Source organism: Durio zibethinus, chromosome 11 (assembly GCF_047325235.1).
Source record: "Durio zibethinus cultivar Kanyao isolate XHJ-2024 chromosome 11, ASM4732523v1, whole genome shotgun sequence".
Classification (NCBI taxonomy): Eukaryota; Viridiplantae; Streptophyta; class Magnoliopsida; order Malvales; family Malvaceae; genus Durio; species Durio zibethinus.
In genome coordinates, this window is record NC_143172.1 from 18,725,565 (window position 1) to 18,736,934 (window position 11,370).

General features: G+C 30.9%; 1 protein-coding gene and 1 pseudogene across 1 annotated transcript; both read left to right on the forward strand.

The window, feature by feature from the left end:
• Window positions 1-1,048: 1,048 nt before the first annotated feature.
• On the forward strand, window positions 1,049-7,844 carry LOC111290226 (putative two-component response regulator ARR21; annotated as a pseudogene).
• A 940-nt stretch (window positions 7,845-8,784) lies between these two features.
• LOC111290996 (LOB domain-containing protein 23-like) lies at window positions 8,785-9,780 on the forward strand. The gene is made up of 2 exons (XM_022882523.2): window positions 8,785-9,230; window positions 9,478-9,780. The coding sequence occupies exons 1-2, from the start codon at window positions 9,078-9,080 to the stop codon at window positions 9,778-9,780; spliced, it is 456 nt and encodes a 151-aa protein (XP_022738258.2). The 5' UTR covers window positions 8,785-9,077.
• Window positions 9,781-11,370: the final 1,590 nt, after the last annotated feature.

Here is an 11,370-nt window from a genome sequence, read left to right on the forward strand (position 1 = left end):
ATTATCTTTCTTCTTCTTCTTAAAAGAAACAAAGGCCTACCTTTCTCCTAAAAGATCTAGAAAGAGTAGTGTGAGAAACAAAACCCAATTATTGATTTTCCTTGATAGAAAAATAAAGTAAAAAACCCCTACATCACATTGGTGGAAAGAAAAAAAAAAAACAAAGATAAAAATGTTAACAATGTATCAAAAAATGTAAACTAAACATACCCCTTTTATGAAATAAAGATTTAAAGTATCCAATCAAGGACTAAAGATTTTAATTAATCCTAAGAAAAATCCATTTGTATCATAGTGAGAAAATTATTATTTATAAAAAAGTTTTATGGAAGTACCTTGTGTAAAGTTTATTTATTTTCTCTATTTACTACATTTGTCAAAATTATATCATTTATAACATATATAATATACCTAATAATTATTTAAATCATGATTAGTTTGCTTATATTTGCACTGTGATCATATGCTTAAGAAATGGTAGATTTTGGAAAGGTTTGAACAATTAAACTTTACTTCACATAGATCATGAAAGATTAAACCTTGTTTAGATTTTAAAAAAATATAGTAGTATTAGACTCTATTCTACTTTTTTTTTTTAATCCTTATAAAATTTAAATAAACTAGATAGCTTTTTGAACAAATTTAAAATATGTTATAGACATTATGACAAGGACAAAAAATATGTTTCAAAATGGAAAATATGTTAAATTTAGGGAAATGGTGTGAACATAAAGATTGAGAAATCTTGTTTACAAGAATTCCTAGTAAGGACCTCTATTTTTGGTAAATTGCATTTAATCTAGATTTTACACTAGATTTTCATCATTAATTATTGTAAAAAATGAAAGAAACTGGAAAATTAGAAAAAGAAAAAAAAGCAAAGAATGAATTTATTTTTTAGGTGTAACTTCATAATCTCCGATAAAAACCAGTTGCCTGTCATTTGTAGCTCCTAATTTGCACTTCCTTACTTTTATTGTTAGTCATATATAGTACAAATATTTTCCCATGAATGCTTCAAAATTAAATTAAGTTTATCTAAGAAACAATGGTTTCTGATGAGAGATCAATTGCAAATGACTTTTGGAAACCTACAATGAACTTGTCTCTTCTGAAAATTACAATCTTGGTGGTGAATAATGATTCCACTCTCTAGCAATCATATCTGCCATGTTAAAAGAGCGGTGATATGAAAGTATAGTTATTCAATTTTTTTGTACAAGTTTAAGGATTTTCTTTTTTTTTTTGGTTAGTTCTCTTTTTTTTTTTTTTTGTTCTTATATTGATATTAAAATACTATGATTTTACAAAGGTTTTATGCATACATGCCAATTCTAATTTTTACTCTCATTTCCATCTACTTTTATTATTGTTGGATTTTACGATTTTTTTTTTTATAATTTCAAATGGTGATTTCAATTTTTTCTAACAATAACTTTCTTTTCAATTTTTGAACTCTTTATAAAGAATATTAAAAGGGGTTTTTCATTTTCTATTATTCTTATAACAAAAAGTGATATGATTGATCAAGAATATTTTAGGGTTTTCAATGTAAGAAGTAATTATATTTGAGTTATTCATATGATTTGTATTACTTCCACATGTCACTAGCTTGAAACTTAAGCTTAATTATCGTGTGGTTTTAGACGAGAACTTGTGCAAGTATGTCTAAATCAATCTACTATTGGATTGACTGAGTGTGTCATTTAATAAAGATCAATATAACCCTCGAAACAAAGATATAGAAGGCAAAAAGTGCTCGAAAAAATGCTACACTTTATGCTAAAACAATACTCGAGTACATCTAGCAACTTAGTGCGAATGAACGGTGGACTACCTATTATACTACAAGCCCTCTTACAAGATGTGATCATTATTGAACCAAGTGTGTGGCTCATACATAGACTTCTAGACTCATTTAGGGCATGAGATGACACATCGTAGGTTGGTGCAACCCTTCCAGAAACGTGAATAATTCTGGAGACCGTGGGGTATGTTTGCGTTGGAAAGGTCCTGGCCCTTCCCTCCCAAGGCTCGTGTTCAAAGAACTCTAGATCCTTCAATGCATGTGCACCAGACACTTGTGTTACAGTACCAGTGCCTGGTGGTTGAAGCAAGTTTTGCGCCTGAGCGCTTGGCTTGGGCTACGGGCAGTTCTGAAAACTTTTGCGCCCAGGCTCTTAGAGTGTTTTGGAGCCTTGTCACGTAGGTTTTTTTTTTTTTTTTTCTCAGCACCTAGTTGCACACCCAAAGACTCTTCTCGTTATCTGGTGCTTAAGTCTCAGTCTCGTTGGTACTCACACAGGACATAACACACACTCATGCATGCGTTTCTTTTTGCACTTCCATCATTTTTTTGTTGACCAGTACAAATAAGATCGTTATTGTACTTTTTTATCCACTCTTTATGTTTTTTTTTCTTTATTAGATAACTCCGTTATAAAATTCTTATAATCTTAAAAAAAACACATACATACATTTTGCATGCCTTAGCATATATAACTTAGTAATTAGAGTCTTCCTTAAACAGAAGATTTTTTTTTTTTTAAGAGAGAAGATTTCTAAAATTTTAATCTCTATTTCTTGTGAAATTGAAAAACAAATGAATTAAGAATTAAACCCGTTAATTTCTAATGATGAAAGAAGCATGGAGAACAGTCAATGTTAAGTACAGTATAAAGAATGTGTCTTCAAAGTTTTGAGTAGTTGGATATAAATGATAATTATCCTTTTTCTTTTTTCTTTTGCTTGTTTTAATTTTAAAAATTAATCAAAATCATGGATGTATATGCCAATTACAATATAATAATGTATGCACATTTTTTTTAAATTACTTATATATCTTTTTGAAATTTGAATTTTCATAATTACATCTTATGATCTAATGACTTGAATTAAATTTCTGTTTCCCACTAATTACATTTGTAAACTCATAATTTTTTTGTCTTATATGTGTATATTTCAGTTGCAACTGTTAAAAACCTAGTGGATGCTTTATCCACTCTTCGAGCACATTAAGGTATTTACCTAGTTGTCATGGATCTCCACACGCCAGAAATGAATGGGATTGAGCTTCAAAGGCAAATCAACCGAGAATTTAAATTGCCCGTCATTAGTAAGTAGTATACCATTTTCTCTATGCAAAGGGTAAAAATCAATATACTTGCTGAAAAGCTTTCTTTAGAGGAAAACTAACAAAATAATTTAAGTTGATATTTATCATATCGAAGTTCTTTGAACATTTAATTTATGAATCATAGAAGATGTTTTAACTTCAATATTGTCATAATTTATTAAAGAATAAAGTTAGAAAAGTATTAAATAAAAGATTTTAACTTATAGGCAAACAATTGAAGAAATGCTCTATTTAACTTCCCCTCATGCATGGTCATGTTATATTAATTATTTCATCATCAATTTAAATTTTAAATTGTGTATTTATGTGTAAATATATAACAAACTTAAGGATTATTTATCTTTCCTTTTTATGCAGTAATGTCCTCAGATGATAAAGAAAGTGTCATGTTAAAAAGGTTAGACCGAGGAACTGCATTTTTTATAGTTAAACCCCTAAACCCTGATAATCACAAAATTGTATGGCACTATGCAATGGCACCCAAGAAAGGTAAATCCGTTGTTATTGAGGAAATTGGAAGCATTGAAAGAGAATCGTCTTCAGCTGGAAAATTATCTAAAGGCGAAATAATATCCACGTTATCGGTGAATGATGAAAAGAACAATGATAGAATGGGATCCAAAAGAAAGGCATCAAGGAAGGGGAAGGATGATCAAGAAGAAGAAGAAGAAACTGCATCTTCCTCAGAAAAGGTCAAGAAGGCCAGGGTAGTTTGGCCAAATTCACTTCACAACCAGTTTTTGGAAACCTTAAGACATATTGGCCTGGAAAGTATGGGGATATATATCTTGCTCATATTCTATTTTGTTTTTATCCTTTTAACTCTATTATTGTATAATTATGATTGGTGGTTACTTTTTTCTCTATTTTTAACTGAAGCAGAAGTTGTCCCCAAGAAGATTCATGAGCATATGAACGTGCAAGGCTTAACCAGAGAAAATGTGGCTAGTCATTTACAGGTTTGCTTTTGGCTAATTATTTCATTACTTCCCCCTTAATTATCATATTTATCAAGTGCTTATACTAGTTAGAAACTTAATTAAATATATATCTTAGGAAAAGTTAAAGAGAGAGACTTTTATAATTTTCAGTTTAAAGAAAAATTTTACTATTACTTTGATGTATCTGATCATGGGTTATAATAGCAATATGGATACAACTTTGACAGCTTGTATAGTTGATATGGTGGGAAAATCACCTACTACATAAATATGTCCAAGATATTAAAATCTTTTTTTTTTTCTGTAAGTAGGAAAATTTTTGCATCAACCGAAAAGAATATGAGGGATGTCTAGTCCACTCTTTTTATAAAATTGCACCCATGTATAAAATTTACAAATTGTTTTGGTAGTACCACTATTTAATGAATTGATATTGGATTTTGTTAATTAATATGTACTACTTGTTAGAATCATGATAACTCTAATACCAATTGTTTTGAAAAAATCCAATCAATTAAACATCTAGTTAGTGGAAGTAAAACCAAACAATCAACCACATAAGAGGCAATAATTTAATGTGGTTCAACTCAACCAACTTATGTTCATGACTGAGAAAAAAGATCCACAGTTATACAAAATTACAAATAAATATCAAATCAGACTCGTTCACAATCCATACCCATAGAACATTTTATTCTCCTCTAGTATTATGGAGTATTCTCAACCTGAACAAACACATACCATATACACCCATGCACCATACTTATGTAGACTTTCTTATTCTGCTTTAGTACACTCAAACATACATGCTCATAAGAACCTTCTCAATTTCCTTTAATCTTATAGAGTGTTTACCCAATAAAATCCTATAACTCAATTACATCTTTTTCTCATACATAACTATATAAATACTCCATTATTTATAAGCATGAAATTTACCTATCAAGAATCCATTCCTTTTAGAATTCTTTTTTTTTTACAAGTTTTCTTATCCATCAAGTAAAGTCTAATCAATCCCAAAATATGTCTTTTATGGGATTTGAGTCACTATTCTAACAATCTCTACTTTAACTCAACTTTCCTCAAATCATTAATTTTCATACTAGACATGCTTGGCTGCACTTACAATGGAAGCCTCGTAACAAACTTCTCTTATGCTTTATGCAAACCAATCTTAAAACACAAATTCAAACACTTCATTTGAATTGAGATCTTTTAGGCTTGCCTCTTCCTATGTCTTAAATCTTCAGTTCTGATATCAGTTGTTAAGATTACAATAGCTAATATCAATTGTTAGACAAAGAAGCCATAATCAAATTAAACAATCAAGTCAGCAGAAGCAAAATCAAAGGACTACTCAATCACGCTAAAGACAACAATTTAATATGATTCAGTCCAACTGACCTACGTTTGTGAATGAAAAAAATCTATTAGTTATAGATAATTACAAACAAATAATCAATTTAAACTTATTTACAATCAATGCTTATAAACTCTCTCATTCTTTTCTAGTCCTACAAAATAGTCTCACCCCAAACAAACACATACCATGTGCACCCATGCACCATAGTTATGTGAACCCAATTATTTTCCTCTAGTCTACTTAAGCATACACACAGATAAGGACCTTATCAATCTCCTCTGGTCTTATAGGATGTCTACCTAATAAAGTCATATAACTCCCTTACATTCTTTTCTTATACATAACTATATAAAGACTCCACTATTTATAAGTATATAAATTTGCCTATTAAGAATTTTTTTTTCTCTTAGAATTCTTCTCCTACAAGCTTTTTTGTCTATTAAATAATATCTAATCAATCTCAAAACAAATCTCTTATGAGACTTGAGTCACTATTTTCAACACTACATATATTAATGAATGTTACTAATCATACCAAGTTTAGGGTTATTGGTGAAATCTATGACTAGTTACAATGAAGGCAATTAAAACTAAAAAAAAAAAAGGGAAAAAAGGATTTTATTAAAAGATGAATGTGAGAGATGTTAAATCTAAAGTACATTTCGAAGTCAAGTTTAACTCCTCTGATTTATTCTATCACTCTTAAAAGATTTGGAGTTTAAATATTAGAATCTGTAATTTTTTTATCTTATCCATAGGTTATGATTTCTTTTGTAAAAAAAAAAAAAATCTGAAGCCCATTTTGTCAAAGGTATAGAAAAAATGTGTTGTACTCCCACAACAGCCAAATATGCTTTTAAAAGTAAAAGAACTTTTGATTTATCATTTCCCGTACATACTAAAAACTTCTTATAACTTTTAAATTATCACGCATAAAATAAAGCTTAATTACATCCATGATTAATTACAATGCAAGGAAACTATGTTAAAAAATTAAAAAGACATTTATATTTACGATTGAATAATTCAATATTGACCAAAAGAAGGAAAAACCAGTACTATTTTGTATAAGATTGGAGTTTCTGTTTTGTTTAGAATCTTTACGCAAGAACTATTGAAACTTTGTCGATGGTTTGTAATCCCTAACGGCTAATGCCTCCTTGTGCTTATGTAAATTTTTCAGAAGTATCGGATCTTCTTAAAGCGTGTAGCGAGAGGAATTGTTTTTCATCAAATGCCTTAGTTGAGAGGGGCCTTAAGTCACGCTTTGCATCTGGCCATCCATTGTTGCTGAAAACCGCCCAAGAATATTCACGATTGCAACAACTGCAACAAATGAGGGGATTATCATTCCAACCAGGATATGAGGGGAGTGTTTCTACTCATAATGCTGCTACCCTTGGATCCATACTCTTTCCTAATCAGAATGCTTCAAGCACTAAGCCACATGGATATGGACAATCCTGTATGTTGGGCAATCAAGCTAACAAGCGACAGGTCTCAGGCAACACTAATCCACTCTATCAGGGTAATCGCCTGGGATATGCGAATGGCTGGAATTTGTTACTAAATGGTGGCTTGTCTGGTGGCCTAGTCAATGCGTCAATTGGCCTGATGAATGGTGCAAACTCAATGAACAAGTACCAACAGCAAATTCAAGTAAGGCCAAGTTTTTACAATGCTGGTTCCTCGTCACAGTTCAGATTTGGCTCACCGGCCTTCATTCTTCGAATTCTATTCTGGGCACTGGAAACGTAGGAAGTATTAGTACTCCCTATCCTACTCTGAATTCTAGTTGCACTAATAATAATTGCTATACGGAGTTGAATCCTGATGAACTACTTGGAATAGGTCAAAACCGTCTTAATGGCAGCTATGGATCAATGAATGGAACTTACAAGGAGAAAATAAATGCTGCAGCCCTGGGGAATCAAACTTTTCGGTCAGTGGCTCAAGGAGGGTTCTCTTCGCAGGGTTAGATGGCGCAAGCCAAGTTTCACCAGCCTACAGTACTGTAGCAAACCAACAAGCAAACACTTCGATGTTGGCTGGTCTTGGCCTTTCGAGGAATAACTGATTATAATTCTGATCATCTGATGAATAATGCTTACAATCTTGACAACATAACTCTTTCTCATCAACAACTTGGTGACGGTTACCTCAGCGACCTCCTCCGTGAGTCGAACAGCTATCAGTTCCCTAATCAGGTACTACATTTCTATTCTAGCAATTGAGCAAATTGGTTCTATCGATCTTTCATTCTGTTTGATACTTGAAAATCTTCTTGTCAAACAAATTGATTTTGATCGGAACAGCACAAGCTGGTGGGGAAGGCGTCCAGAATCCTGAATTTTCTAGCAGCTCAATATTTCTGGAAATTTACCCCAAACTTGACGAACTTCTGACTTCTCTGAATCGTTGTCTCTAGAAGAAACCGCTCCTGGGAGTGAGCAAGCTCTTGGGCAGGCAAGTCCACAACTTTCCTGAATCCCGAATAAGGATCCTCCTTCACCTTTTACCCAATTCCACTACCCTCTACCTTTCTCACATTTGTTGGTCTGCCCAGGTTCAAAGTGGTAATGAAGAGTTGATGAACATCAGCGTTGGAGGAGGTGCTTATCCTTCGGATGAATCTCATCCAACTAATTTTAATCACAACACTAATCAGGCAAGTTCAATTTCCACCCCACATCAAATCTGATACATGAAATTTGCATGAAAACAAAAGAAATATTTTGCTTGCTATGTTTTTATAAGTTATATTAATGTAACACACTTAGCCACCTTCCCATATCCATCTGTTGTTATGTATTTAGCAACAAAGCGGAGGCGAACATTTCCAAGTGAACAATGCTCCTGCTTCTGGAGATCACTCATCAGACAATCAGGCCTGTCATCATGTGTCAAGCTTTCATTCTTTGAAATTGTATAAATGAATTATGGTTAATTACATTTAAATCAAATTATTTCTTCTTAAAGAACTTTCCTGAGAAAAAGCTTTCCTTTTGTTTTGATTTTTGCTCTTATTGCAGAATTGGGGAGATGATTTCGTAGATTCCTTGTTCAGCTTCAACCTTCAATTTGAATGACATCATTGGTGCACGCATCTGATCATCCATCATGAGCAATTGATCATCATGAAGCAGCTCCAATGAATATGTTGATTGGGATTTAAATTAGATATGAATGATACCATATAGTTTGGTTTGGTTTATAAGAAACTTGGACATGGTTTTACAGTTGTTTTATTTTGATATTGTAGTAGTATACTCTATATACTTGGTTTGTTCAATTCTATATATTTCGCAAATTTCTGTGTTTATCTTTTTTATTTTAAGTTTAAATATTCTGAATCGGAGATGAAAAACGAAAAAAAAAAAAAAGCTTCCCGCACTTATTTCTCTCCAGGCAGCGCAAATATGGCAATCCCCTCCATATTAGCAACTTTCCCTTCCAAATCCCAAAATTTGAAAAAAAAAAAATAGCCGTTGGAAGAAATTAAAATTTTCTCCATTGCTAGTGCAATCTCCTAACCTTACTAAATTCTCCTATATATTAACTCTAATCTTGAGTAGATTTATTTTTCAAGACGAGATTGTGAGAATCCTTTTCTTGGGATTGAATATATTTTTGAGCCATGAATTCTGGTCGTTGTGCGGCTTGTAGATATTTAAGAAGAAGATGTGCTCCCGATTGCATTTTCTCTCCTTATTTTCCATCCAATAATCCCCAAAGATTTGTTTCTGTTCACAGAATCTATGGCGCCAGCAATGTCGGAAAACTACTTCAGGTAAATCTCCCTCACCCTGTATATAATTATAAACTCTTGATATAAATATTTTATGATTTTGTTTTTAGATTTGTAGTCCAATTAGTATTAAGCCTACTTGATACTCTGTCACCCATGCGAGCTTCTTTCTACAATTTTCCCATTGCAAGTTCCTAATTGCATTTGATTTGAAGAGCCTTTAATAATTTTTGAACCAACTATGCTGTTTGACAAGAATGGTTTAACTTAATTGCCTCTGATTATCCAGCAACTCCCAACCCATTTGCGAGCTGAAGCAGCGGATTCCTTATACTTCGAGGCACAATGTCGGGTTGAAGACCCTATTTATGGCTGCGTTGGGCTCGTATTTCTGCTGCAACAGCAAATACACGATGCGGAAAGCCAGCTAGCTAAGACCCTGGCCGAGGTTGCAGTTATGAAATCTCATGCCAAGCACCCGCAAGCTCAACAATTTGAAGCCGAATCTGATTTCAACAATTTGTTACAAAAACAGTTAGACAATGTTGCCAACCTCAGCTTCTCCAATCAAGCTACTTCTGGGTTTATGTAGGATTGAGTGTGTTCAAATGGGGGTGGAATAACACGAAATAAGCTCAGTTATCATGGAGTAAAAATGACTTGAGAAGAGGCAAAAATTCAAGTAGTGGCAAATGTTGCAAACTTTGTTTAAGCCATAGTATCTATTTAGCCAAAAAAAAAAAAAAAGTCATCAAAATTTAAATGGTTACGCCTATTGAATTGGACGATTAGAATCTATGACATCAAGTTTGGGCATATTGACATTTATTCCAATATATTTATATAGATTTCTTGTTGAATATCTCTTAGACGTCATTTGGATCAGCTTGTAGTACCAATGAGACGCGAATTTTGCTTTGGATATCATCGTACACTCATTTGGCAAATACTGTTGTGTCACGATGAAATATAATCTACCGTGCTGCCCTTTTTATTCAACTGAACCTTTAAGGTTCGGTGGAGTTTTATATTTTGGACTATAGTTTTCCTTCCTTTTATACCCATTTTATCTTCGTACAATAATTTTTATAATTATAAAATACATCATTTATATAATTATCTAATAAAATTGTTAATAAATAAATAAGTAAAAATAATAAATATATATACAAATAATCCATTGTTATGATCACATAAATTTCTAGTAAATATTAAAAAACATTCTATAATTAATTAATTAACATAGATAACTAAATAAATAATAAAATAAATTAGTGTTATTAACTTTTATTTTAAGATGTGTAAATATATTTTGATTTGTTTAAATAATAATTATTTTTTATTTATATTTGAATTTGTTTATTTTGTTATATATTTTTATTTTAATATTATATTTATAATTGTTATAAGTACTATTTTTTTAAATATTAAATATTTCAAATAATTTTTAATACATAAAATTTTAATTGTTATTTTAATATAATTTAATATGTGTCAATATATTGATTGAATAAATTTTTAATATATTAAATGTTAAATAATATTAAAACATAAATAAAAAAATATATTATTAGAACACTTTTAAATTAATGTCTTTAATAGTCATTTTCTCTTTTCATTATAATTCACCTCACCGTCATCATTGTTTTTGCATCTAAACACATATCTTACCTCTAATTTTAACTCATCGTTACAGTATCCAATCTTACCCTACAGTAATTAATCTCACTTTTACGTTATTTTCAATATCACAAGAGTCAATTTCACCAGAACTAATCTCATCGCCCATCTAAATAGGCCCTTATTATTATTTACACCTTTGATACAGGAACAAAGGAAATAAAATGAGGAAGAGAAAATAGAGAATCATATAATTATAAATAATAAGTTTAGGGAAAAGTATACTTACACTTCTTTTAGTTTGAAAAACACCTTCTGGAAAGGTATTATTTATTAAGTTAATCTTAAATGAAAAAATAAATATATTCATTGCTAATTACTAATAATTTATTTTCCAATTTTTTTCTTTTACTAAAAAATTTTTCATTAAACATAATAAAAATTTAATTAGTTATAATACTTTCCAATTAAATTTTAATTATTTTCTAATTTTAATACATGTTAAATATTTTAGACTTATCTTTAATTCAATTATGGCTAAATGCTCAAACTGGGATTAAAT